The 12,510-nt window shown below is 44.2% G+C and overlaps 1 protein-coding gene across 2 annotated transcripts in view; it reads right to left on the bottom strand.

Moving 5' to 3' along the window:
* YTHDF1 (YTH N6-methyladenosine RNA binding protein 1) overlaps window positions 1-12,510 on the bottom strand; it is a 74,977-nt gene that overhangs the window by 29,582 nt on the left and 32,885 nt on the right. The window contains exon 5 of one of the 2 annotated variants that reach the window (XM_029614918.1): window positions 1,040-2,962. The exons of the other annotated variant lie outside the window; for it this stretch is intronic. Coding sequence (XP_029470778.1) covers window positions 2,936-2,962 — 27 coding nt within the window. The 3' untranslated portion in view covers window positions 1,040-2,935. Of the gene's footprint in view, window positions 1-1,039; window positions 2,963-12,510 lie in introns of those variants that run through there. 2 annotated transcript variants of the gene reach the window in all.

Here is a 12,510-nt window from a genome sequence, read left to right as displayed (position 1 = left end):
TGCAGATAGTCCCTAACTGCTTTGGAGACGGAAAATACTGAGGATCTGCACTTCCTGCAGGGGAATATGTACTAGGGGCTGACGTCAGATTGAAATCTGATCCGTCTCCAACTGCTAACAGGAGTACACTATACCCATTGGTCCTGAGTCCATCTGCTACACGCTAGGAAATGTCACTTTTTTTTCCAGTTTGAAACTACACCAAATGTTATTGTAAGGTGGATATGATCTAAAGAAGTGAGCCATGTAGGCTCAAGAGTTCACATACCACAGCTTTAGCTAATTCTAAGAAGTGACTTCAATAAAAGTGATTACAGCCAGTAAGAAATCAATTTTCTCTAGGCCTGATACAGCTACTGGTGGTGGTTATAAATCAATGTCTCCATTGCATATTATACCTTTTCCACATTAATTCTTCAATTGTAAGGCCTATACTAAGTGGAATAAATCATCAACCTTGGTACAGTCCTGGTTTGCTAGGGTCTCACAGTTGAGAAAGCACCTGTTTTCCCACAGGCTGGAGGGTAAACAAAGGAACACCCCCCTCCCATGGGAATTAAAGACTTGTCCAATTTGTCCATCTTCAGGGAAAGGCTAGTGGTGCTCATTTAGTGACTGATCTACAAAACTTATTTCATATTGCCCATCACCTACCAGTTTCCAAATTCCACAAAAAGCTGTTCATTCCCACATAAGCACGTTCCATCAGTGTTTACACAGAGTGCTATGGTACTGTTCACCATCAGAAGCCCTGGATATTCCTTAATTTTACAATTCCAGCTTCATGTGGCTTATACAAGCTTTTGTACAAAAGAGATCTATGTGCCCCCTTCCTTGCCAGACCCAATCCTCCTGAAGTATAAAACTGTCACATCTGTATAACATAACCAAGTGTCTGTATCTAAACAGCTCCCAGGGGAGTTGGGGGTAGCGGGAAAAGGTCACCTAGCAGCCACCCCGGCTCACTGTAGTTGATTACATGGTTTAGGTAGTTTAGCAGCATTAAAAAAAATGAGCACAAAAAGGGGGAAGTACGACGTTCAACTTGCTAAATAGATATCGTTTATTAAGGCTTGTAAGTCTCCTAGAGGAAAGAAAAGTTAAATCCAATGTCATCCATTACTCCATCCAGGTAGCAACAGTCCGGAGACAGAAATGATACGAGCTAAATACAAGTCTAAATGATACACTTTAAACTTTCTTATTTAAATCCAAGGTCCTTTTTAGAGTAAATAGTTTTCAGAAGATATTTGCTTTTCTAATATAGTAAAAGATCCTCTACAATAAAAGGCGTGCAGCTTTGCGTGTGCTAGAGCATCAGAGAGGAGCACCAGCATCCCATGCGTTAGTTACAGATCCAGCTTCTGCCCCATCTCCAATACATTTTCCCTTCTTCATGTTCAGAGAAAAATTCCCCAAAACCAAAACAAAATTTCATTAAAAAAAAAAAAAAAGGTATTTTGCAATGGTGCCAATTAAATTCCATGTCCTCATTGGATGTGAATGCGGCCCTGGCATGCTTATCCGAAGAGCTGTTAAACAGGAGCCCAAGAATCTTCTTTCCAAAATGTGACCTTTTGTGATGCAGCATCCTTTCCTCCAGACTACTGCAGTCAATTCAGCTCCCCCCAACCCTACTGCCCCAAAACTCTGTCTACCGTCTAAGTAGCGAGCAATAGATTTATTTTTGGTAAAATCACAAGGACACCTAAATGAAGCATGATTTATTTTTTACTTTTTAAAAAATGTCCACGGAGGAGCTGTAGAATGCAGGGGCATCAGGAAACCAGTAAAAGATCTCATGTGAAGAGGCCAGTTAGGTTGTCCACACTAATTTTACCAAGCCAAAAAAACATAGGGGTGAAAATGGACCAGCCATACCCAAAGCACCACTCTGTTCATTCCACACCTCCTACAGTAACACTTATTTCAATTTTAAAACAAAATAATTGTAAATGGCAAAAAAAGAGAGGGAGGGTGAAGAAGACCAAAACGCCCCAAGCCTGACCAAGAGAAGGTCCTGAATGCTTTAACATATTGTCCAAAAATGGCCTGAAATGTCAGCCTCGCATTACTCGAGTCACAAACTCCATAGAAGCAGCATAAGGGCTGCCAGTAAGACAGCAGCACCCGTGCGTGGCAGCAGCAGTCCCCAATGCGCATGTGAGCAAAGGTGACAGCAGCTGAAGGAAGCAGACTCCTCGCAAAACTACTTCACCTATAGGAATCAATTTTTTTTTCTTTTAATCTCAAGGGGATTTTCCTGACCAGGTGAGAAGGGAGGGAGGAGAAAAAAAAGAGGGAAGATAGTTAATCAAAACCAGCAAGTTAATTTTGAAAGTTAAAGACAAAATGAGGGGTGGTATACAAAAGAACGTCAATATTTCTTAAATGTGGAAATGTTTTATATGCAATGTCACACACGCAAAAAATCAAAGGTCCGTGTAGAATGTGCATGAGGTTTGGGAAGTGAGTGAACAGGAAAAACCAGAAGCATAATTTCTGGCAAATGAATATTTTTAATTTTTAAAAATCTTTGGGAAGCAACTGAAGTTGCTTTTCCTAATTTTGTATTTGGTAAGCATTATTTACTGCCTTACAAGCGAAGAGGAACAACAGATCCACCTTTATTAAACCGGATTCTACAGAATTTTTAGAGCAATACATGAGCACAGATCCACCTGGGTAAGAAAACGGGAGGAGGGGGGAGGGGAGAAGAGGAGCACCCTCCTCTAAGTAGTACAAAGCGGGAGGGTCTTATTTTCCCCTGCAAGAGATCTTACACAGAAGCAAAAGCTTTTGTCTGTCCCAATGCCAGGATCCAGCACCAGAATTTCAGTTTAATTCTATTTTAAGAATATTTCTTCTCTCCCCCTCTCCCACAGTTGAATCTGAGATCAGTTCAGGTTACACAGAACATTGAATAGGCTTATTGCTATTGTTTGTTTCGGGTCTGGCGCTCCTGTAAAAGAAAAGATAGGAAAAAAGGTTATAAAAGCTGAAAAGGAGGCATGAGAATATTGTGCAGCTCTACAAAGCAGGCTGTGGGAAGGACACCAAGGAAGGGGCAGAATGCAGTACGGCCTCACGCCCATGCATGCATACAATCCTGTGACTGGCACTGCTTCCTGACAGGGCGCTGGACTACAAGAAGCAGAAAGTTATCTGACTCAAAGCTTCACTAATGCTCTTAGTCCTGGGCAGGGCACTGAAAACACGGGATGCCTTTGATTTTAAAGTTTATATGCCCCTTTTAAAACTCAGAGTCAAGTAAGGTGGTTACATAATATTAGACATTACAGCACCACAGTTTCCACTGCCATGCACTGCTCAGTATCAAAGGGAAGCGTTCACAAAAATATTAAAGATAGTCCACTGGTTCCATGTCACCTCAACTTAGCAACAGGCCTAGATGCACCCATGGGTGATGCTACTGTCATGGCCTCATATGCATTTGTAGGGGCTGAATGGTAGGAGAATGAGGAACGATTTGTAATGTGACCCATATTCCCAAGCTGCATTGTCAGTGTACAACACAGTAAGGGCTACGGGACAAAAAAAAGGGAAAGAAGCCTCAGCTGTCAAAAATGAAGGCCCACAACTCCTCCTCTAATATCAAAGCTTCAACTGGACTGGAAGTCCAGCCACTTGAGGATTTAAGGTACTCCTCCCTCCCCCTCTTCCCCACAAAAAGAACTAGATGATTACAGCAGAACTAGCAGAAGTAGGATCTACTTGTAAGGATGAGGGGAAACAATTCTGGGTTTCTCAGAATAATGTATGGCACATGCCAAGGCTGAAAAATCAGAAAATTCTAGATGCCAACATAACACTTAGGAGCCACATTTTCATTGAGTAGATCCTGTAAGCCTGTTTGCAGCACATAAGGACCACGGTTCTTCAGCTCTGAGTCAAGGAGACATGCACTATCTCCTCTCCCCACACTGTTCCTCTTCCCCATCATCTCACAAATATGAAATTGTAAGGTCAACAGCAAGGTTTCCGTGGACTAGCAGGACAGCAATCACAGATGGGATACATGATCAGACTGCGTCCTGATGCACAGCTGAAACTTCTGGAATCATCCCGTACCGCTGCAGTAGATAGGTACCAAGAGCCATTGGATGTTGCATATTCCTCCCTCCTCAATTGCGTTCTGTCCGCTTTCATGAACAGTTGGTTCTATTCTTTTCCCATTTTGTTGCCTTACCCGAGGTAAGCTCCCGCAAAGGGATTTGTCCTTTCCATCTTTGTTCTCAATGCCACAAAAATGTCATCGAGGGATGTTTATGTCTGTCTCCCTCTGCTTAGGACCTCAGCATGACTCATGCAGCTGCATGTCTCCCAGAATGCGTTGCTAAAAGGATCTTAAGGTCAAGTATGAATTCCTGCAGGCGAAGTCTTCTAAATGGAAGTTGGATGATTTCCCCACCCGACCGATGTAAGTCTTGCCCATTCAGCAGCCGTGACTCCCGCAGTGACTTCAGAGGTCCACTGGCCTTATCTCCCATGCTAGATCTCACTTACAGCCCACATAAAGCGCATTGCTTGCTTGTGGGTCAGCCATAAACCACTGAGAGCAATCACGTCTCTTTTCTGGCATCCTCTTTTATGCCAATAGTGTCTGCCATACCTCTTCAGGACACAGAAGCTCAGATTTGTCCATGACACACAAGAGCTCTGAGTGACGAGACCATATGTCTTCAGCATCACTATCCCATGTGCCATCGAAAAGCATTCAGGCGCTGAAGGGCACTGCGCCAAAGGCACTTAAGGATACCGTGCCATCAATGGACACCATGCCAAAGGCACCGCAGAAGTCTGCACAGCATCAAAGGCAGTGACATTTTCAGTGCATTCTAAATTTCACAACCCACCTCACTCCATTGTGCCAAGGAAAGTGAAGGACAAGTCAATTGCATCACTTGTGGACTCCTTTCGTGAACCAACTCATGGGTTCTCGCCCATGGTTCCTGTTCAACCAGATCTTGAGTCAGCACAGAACTGGTTTGCTCCTTCTGATCATTTGTTTGACTCATCTTCTTCAGTCTGCAGCCCAGACACAGCACGACTACCGCCAGACCTATTGGATCCTCTCACCCAGAAATCCTTGGCAGGCGTTCTTCCAACATTTTTTCATGGACATCCCGAAATATCCTTTACTCCATCTTCACCAGCTTTCTGCACACCGCCGGCTCACTTCACACCAGTATCTACTCCGTCTCCCTCTCTGCCTTCCTTACGTTCTCCTAGATTACCTGGCCTGGATAGGCCTCAACTATTGCCTCCCTCACCATCTCCATCACGGAAAAGACCACGGTCCAGATCCCTGGACTTATTGGATTCTCCAGTGTGTTTTTCTGTCTCATCTTCTCCGTACCTCTCAACTCCCGCCTCGTCCCTCCCCGACGATTTTACCTATTCTCTGCTATTCTCTGTTCCTTGCCAAAATGGCTGTGGCTAACAGATTCAGTCTTTTGGGGAATGAAGCACCAACTAAGATGTATGAAGGGGTCTTCCAGTTCCTGCAACCACTCAAGAAAACTAGAGCGGGTCCCATTCATGATGCTTTACTGGATGCTTAACTAAAAATCTGGTCCATGCCATTCACTGGTCTCCCGGTTTCCAAATCAGTGGACGTGAAGTATAAGGTTCAGTCCTGCCTAGGTCATTGTCATTCTCAAATACCTCCGGATTCCGTTATTATGAAGACTGCCCTTCTTCGAGCAAAGCGCTCCAGGTCTCATGCACCAGCCCCACCAGGGAAGGACCCTCGCTGGATAGCATGGGAAAATGAGTTTTCCAATCAGCGGCTTTCATCTCCTGCATCGCGTCTCACAAACTACAGGTAGCACAATACTTATATGGTCTCTTGCACCAACTTCAAGTGTTACTTCCTGACTCCCTGAACCAGTGTCAGCTGAAGCTCAACAATTGCTGGCAGATGCTAAACACAGTACAAAACATCTTACCAGGTCCTCTAATGAAGTTTTTGATTTAGTGACTTTTGCCACAAGACATCTGGCTTGGCTCAAGGCTTCTAGCTTCAGGAAGGACATCCACGAGAAGTTGGTGGATGCTCAATGTTCTGGGCTCACTGATTGTGGATAAGGTGAAGGAGGCTATTACACACCTCAAGGTTAGGCTATGGATATGCACTCCTTGTCCTAACCCTTTCTATCTCACCAATACAGACAGCAGCCTTACTATTCTTTCTATAAATAGCCTATCAACAAACATCGCAGCTTGCAGCCTTTTTACTCTCAAAATTGCCCTCACCAATCTCCACATTTCTCCTCTCAAGCTCCTGCTGCTTATTCTCAAGGTAGTCCTTGTCCCAGGGATCAAGAACCTTGCCAAGGTCCACAATCTATTTGGCCAAACTCTTCCTTTTTTAGTCCTGCCTTGCCTCCAAATCCCTACCCATTCACCCCAGTGGGAGACTGCTTGTCATTTTTCAGAGGCATGGCAAGCTCTCACCTCAGATTGTTGGGAACTGAGCATTGCTTCCAGAGGCTATTTCATCGATTTCTTTGCTTCACCTCCACCTACTCTGGCTTCATTTCCCACCAGATCAGCTCCCCCTTCTTCGCCAGGAACTACAGTGGCTTCTCATGGGTGCAGTAGAACCAGTTCCCAACTCACAACAGGGCCAATGCTTCTACTGCTTCTTAATCCCCAAGAAAACGGGAGATCTCCACCCCATTCTGGATCTCAGAGCACTCAATTGCTTCATTCACTATGAAAAGTTCCACGTGACATCCTTGTCATCCATTTTCCTGCTGTTTTGACCCAAGAATTGACTTGCCTCTCTTCTTAAAGGATGCATACAATCACATTGCTGTTCACCTCTCCCATTGTCACTATTTACGCTTCCTGTGCAGTATCTTCATTTCCAATTCAAAGTTCTCCCCTTTGGCCTCTCAAAATGACCCCAAAGTGTTCACCATGCGTCTCGCTGGCATAGCAACTCACCTTTGCAGCCAGGAGAGTCTAGTGTTCCTCTATGTGAACTAGCTGATAGCAAGCCCTTCAGAGCCTCTGGAGTCCCATCATGCCGCATAGGTTGTGCATACCATGCAGCAATTGGGTTCTCTCAAAATTTCCCGAAGTCTCATATCAGACCAAGCAGATGCCTTGAATTCATCAGTGCCCTTCTGGATATGACATCTTTCTGAACTATTCTTCCTCTCAACAGGGGGCCTCACCCTTTGGGACCTCATTTCTCATCTGCAAAGGCGTACTTCCATGACAGCCCGTCTTTTTCTCCGATTCTTGGGTCATATAGCATCCATGATTGTGGTTGTCCCCTCTCACTCACCTCTTCATGAGACCATTTCAATGGCACCTCCATCTTTATTGGAACCAACTCTTTCATACAAACTTCTGTCCATATTTGCATGGGGCTTCAACACTGGCTCTCAGATGATTGTCTTCTCTGAGAGGGGCATTCATATGCCTCCTGTGAATGTTCGTCTGATGACTAATGCCTCAGTCAGAATCTGACAATACAAGGGTCCTGGATGCTGTCAGAGCAGTGTCTTCACATCAACCTGCTTGAGATATGGGTAGTCAACGGGGTGCTTCTAATCTTCGAACCGTGGCTCCTTCAATGATCGTTGCAGGTCCATCTGAACAATATAGTTACCATATACTAGCTGAACAAGCAAGGAGGGTCAGGTTCCCTTCTATTATGCGAGGAAGCCCTTCTCATCTGGAAGTGAGCCCTTAGAGGTTTTTCCCTGTTGTCAGCTTACCTTCCTGGACAGTTGAATATCCTTGTGGATGCCCTCAGTCTACGACTTCAACCGCACAAATGGAGGTTACACCTAGAAGTGGTTAATTGCCTTTTTCTACACTGCAGTCTGCCTCAAATAGACCTGTTTGCATCTCCCCAAAATCATCCCCTCCCCAGATACTGCTCCAAACTTCTTGCCCCGGATGCGATGACAAGATTTATTTGCCATCTCATGGTCCAGGTCACTGATGTATGCATTTCCTCCTCTTCCTCTTATCACAAGGGTTCCCCTCAAAGTATGAATCAACAGTGCTCGAGTGATCATCGCACTGGACCAGTCAAGCCCGTTTCCCTGACAATGACACCTGTCAATGGCTCTGCCTGGAACTTCTCAGGGGAGTGCTCCATCATCCCAACCAGGGCCTTCTGAACCTCAAGGCATGACTCCTTCAGGCATCCTAACTGGCCTTTGATGCCCTTCCGGAGGAAGTGGTGAAGACTAAAACTGTGAAGGATTTCAAAGAGGCATGGGATAAACACTGTGGATCCATAAAGGCTAGAGGATGGGAATGAAGAGAAGAGCTTGCTGGAATGCTGGCTACTACCTGGTGATTACTACCCTTACTCAATAAGCCTTCACACGGTTAATGCAACTCCAACATTGCTCTCTGTTTCAACAGAAGGGGAAATGTGGCAAAGGATTTGCATTCAGGCAACCTAAACCAATTAAGCCTGATACTTCACGGATATACAGCATTGCTCTCTGCTTCAACTGCAGGGGGAAAAGTGGAAGAGAGGATTTACATTCAGACAACATCCAACAAGGCATTGATCTGTGCAGTCTGGGTAAAAAAGCATAGAGGTAACTTGCTTGATGCGGCGGTTACTACCCTTAACCATTAAGCCTTCTGCTTTACCCTGGATGCAACTCCAACATTACTCTCTGCATCAACGGCAGGGGGTGGCAGGAAATTTGAATCAAACAGTTGCCAACAAGGGCCCTGAACTTGGTGGTCAGTGAAACAGATAAGTATGGGAAAATAAGTGTGGGAGAGCTTGCTGGGCAGACTGGATGGGCCGTTTGGTCTTTTTCTGCCATCATTTCTATGTTTCTGGGCATGCATCAGCAAATTCAAGAGATACTTCAGGCTGCCCGCAAACCCTCAACACGCCATTCATATTCCAGCAAATGGAAGCAGTTTTTCTCACGGTGTTCTCAGTGTGTCAGTCTCAGTGGATTGCTTCACCTCCCTACTGCTCCGTTCTCTTCCATCTCTCAGCGGCTGGGCTACAAACATCTTCAGTGAGAGTTCATTTGGCAGCAGTTGTGGCTTATCGTGCTTCTGTTCACGGTCACCCCATTTCCCAGCAACCTGTAGTCTCCCCCAGGTCATGAAGGGACTTTTTAATGTCAAACCTCCTCGTCCCTTGGTTCAATGGCAAACTGCCTTACTTGCTCATCCTTTGAGCTCTTAGAGGATGCCTTGCCCTTATCCTACTCATTGCGGTGACTTCAGCTCGCAGGATCAGCAAACACCGGGTGTTGGATTTATACTCTCTCCACACAGTTCTTTCCAGACAGGGTGGTCTTACAAACTCATCCGAGATTTCTAACCAAAGTGGTGTTCAGGTTTCACCTACAACAATCTCTTTGCCTGTGTTTTCGCCTCTTCTGCATGTCTTCAAACCCTGGATTGTGTTTGTGCTATCAGAATCTATCTTCAGCAAATCTAAGCCTCCAGATTGTTCTCAACTGTTCTTGCCTATGACCCTAAAAGGCCTGGCTCTCCTGTTCTCAAACTGTCCTCGTTGGCTTATTTCTTGTATTGTTTCTGTTACTCTACTTTTGCTCACTCTTCTCCTAGCCGTGTCATGGCTCAACAGGTCTGTGCTTGGGCCACCACCACTGCTTTTCTTCACTCTGCTCCTATCCTTGATATCTGTAAGGCAGCAACAAGGTCCTCCTCCACACATTCTCCAGACATTGTTTTCATGAAGATTCTGCTTCTGACGCCTATTTTGACTCTGCCATCCTCTGTGTCCTCCCCCTTGAGGGTTTCTGGGACTCTTCTCCTGAACTTCTCAGCTAAGGAGTCCCATCTGCGAGTGATGTCCCGCTTGTCCACGGAAAAAGTGAAGTCACTTACCTATAACAGCAGGACAATCATTCACAAGTTCCCACCCTCCTCCCTGAAGCATCTAATCTCCTGTTACCTCTTTGCCTTGTGTTCTCTGTTCTCTTCTCAACTATCATATTGACTGAGAAGGGAGGAGCATGCAGCATCTGATGGCTCTTGGCACCTACCTACTACACTGGTGCAGGATGATTCCAGAGATTTCAGCTATAGATCAGGCCCGACGACACTGTTGGATGATATATCCTGTGACTGATTGTCCCACTGTCCACAAAAGCCACCTATTGCAGTTGAGCAACTTCACTTTCCCAGTCCCTGATGCTACTCCCCTCACTCCCTGTTTAGAAAGGAAGCATGCAGAACCGGGCAGAGGCAGCAGAGGGAGCTCTCATTCTGTCTTCAGATTCTGCTCATAAAGAGGTGTGGAGAGGAGGAAACTAACAAATTAAATGTCCTTCCAGTCTGCTAATGAGATTTTATTTTGTTTGTTTTAAAAGAGTTGTAACTATCGCTTTGTGAATGTCCATCTTCCGGCCTTCTGTTTAGGATTTTAACAGCCATTTTGTGCAGGTTATACCATGCCTTCTGTTTATAGTCTTAGCTACCACTCTGTGCGGCTTATCCCCTCACTTTCTGTTTAGGGTTGTAACTGCTACTCCATGGCTATTTTGTAGCTTTACTTTCGCATATGTCAAAAGGCATATGCTGGCCACAAACAATTCCCCTCACCAGCCCAAGTTACAGGACTGCCCACTTTGAGCTCTGGGAGCTAATACAGAATTTTTACGGCCCTACCACTTGCTGTCATTAGTAAGCTGACTTTGCACTGTAACAGAGGAGCTCTGAAGCATCTCAACTCGTGCATGGCCTATAACAGGAGGTCAGATACTCTTCTCATTATAGTCACTAACAGCTATGCTTTGGTCGGTTTCCAAAAATGGTGCTTGCAACCTACACAAGTATAAAGGTAAAAGCCTGCAGGGATTACCAAAACCCTTTCAAGGAGAAAAATTATTCAGTTTTAGAATGAAGACACTAAAGCATTCCTGACAGTTCAGCAATGAAATGCTTCAACCATTAGAAACCAGAACAAGAAGGTACATAGAAAAGAAGTCTTATGAGCAGAACAGTGATCACAGAATGATGGAAGCTTAACAGATTGTGTGAGCTGTTCAGGCATGTAAGTGCAATATCATCCAAACCAAAAAAAACAAACAACTGATATTGCTCTGCAACAAAATCTGAACCAGCAGTGAATCACCCATCACACCAGAGGAGGTGCAAATAAATCAACAGGACTAGATACAAGATGACCTAAAGTCTTCATTTCCTTAAGGTTCATGCAACAGGCTTAGCACAGAATCTCTGATTCCCTCACACACTTGGGAAACCCAACTCAGTATCAGATCTGGCAGAAGTCCAAACTGGCTGTTCCTCAACTGCCAGATGCATGAAACCTACAAAACTGGCTGATAAACCAGTAGAAAACTTCTTGAAAAGAATGACATTTCAAAAACTGACAAATAGGAAGGAAAATTACATCTGTGTGTGTTGTAATTGAGAAGCTAGGGACTGAGTTCAGAGGATACGCTGATGATTTCCAATTGTATTTCTCTGTAGATAACTCCCTTGAGACCATTGTTACAAACATTTCCAACTGCTCGTTTAAAATTAATTTTTGGATGGAACAGAATTATGTGCTATTAAACCTAGATAAATCAGTGGTTGTCTGTTTCTCCTATAAATCATGGCCTTCACCTGACATCAACCCCCCCCACCCCCCCCTATTATTAACGGGGCTAAAATCTCAGTTGAAACAGTGATAAAACATTTGGGGGTTATTTTTGACTCGCATCTGACTTTACCTCAGTTGCAAACAATTCTCAAATCTGGGGTTTTTAAGTTACGGACACTGCACCGTGTAAGATATATACTGGACAAAAACCATTTCCGTACCTTAGTACAGTCATTTGTACTTTCAACGATTGCTTGTTGGCCTTCTCGTCTCAAGCATACGAGCACTGCATGTTTTACAAAATGTGGCAGCCCATTTAATAACACGTGCTCAACCTGGAATCATATTAGCCCAATTCCGCATGAACTACACTGGCTACCTGCCTACCAACATATGCAGTTTAAAACATTGATACTGGTCTTTAAGGCAATAAAAATGGATGTCCTCGTTATTTGGAGCAATAATTGATTCTCTATAGCCTACTAGAACAATATGTTCACAAGAAAAAGGATTCTTAGACTTCCCCTTTGTTATGTTTGAAAGAATCCAGAAGCCAGGCTCTCTCTCCTACCAGACCAGCGATGTAGAATGTGCGCCCTGCATCAATCTGAGCTATTAATGATATAAAGATCTTTAGAAAGCAAGTGAAGCCTCTTCTCTTTAGAAGTTTTTGGAGATGTTGATAATGAGTCTGCTTGAGATGTTTATAGTTTGTGCTTCTTCCAGGGCAGAATGTTTATTTTTTAGGTAATAATGGGAAATGTTTTTAATGTATTGTTTCATATGATTTTTATGTAATTTTATACATGTTGTAACCCGCTCAGCAGATTCATTTAAGGCGGGCTATAAAACTTCTGAAATAAAATCTGAAAAGTCTTTCAAGACATTTCAAAATGTAAAAC

The sequence above is a fragment of the Rhinatrema bivittatum genome, chromosome 8, assembly GCF_901001135.1.
Source record: "Rhinatrema bivittatum chromosome 8, aRhiBiv1.1, whole genome shotgun sequence".
Lineage (NCBI taxonomy): Eukaryota > Metazoa > Chordata > Amphibia > Gymnophiona > Rhinatrematidae > Rhinatrema > Rhinatrema bivittatum.
Note: the sequence above shows the minus strand (reverse complement) of the source record. Positions and strands in the feature narration are given on the sequence as shown.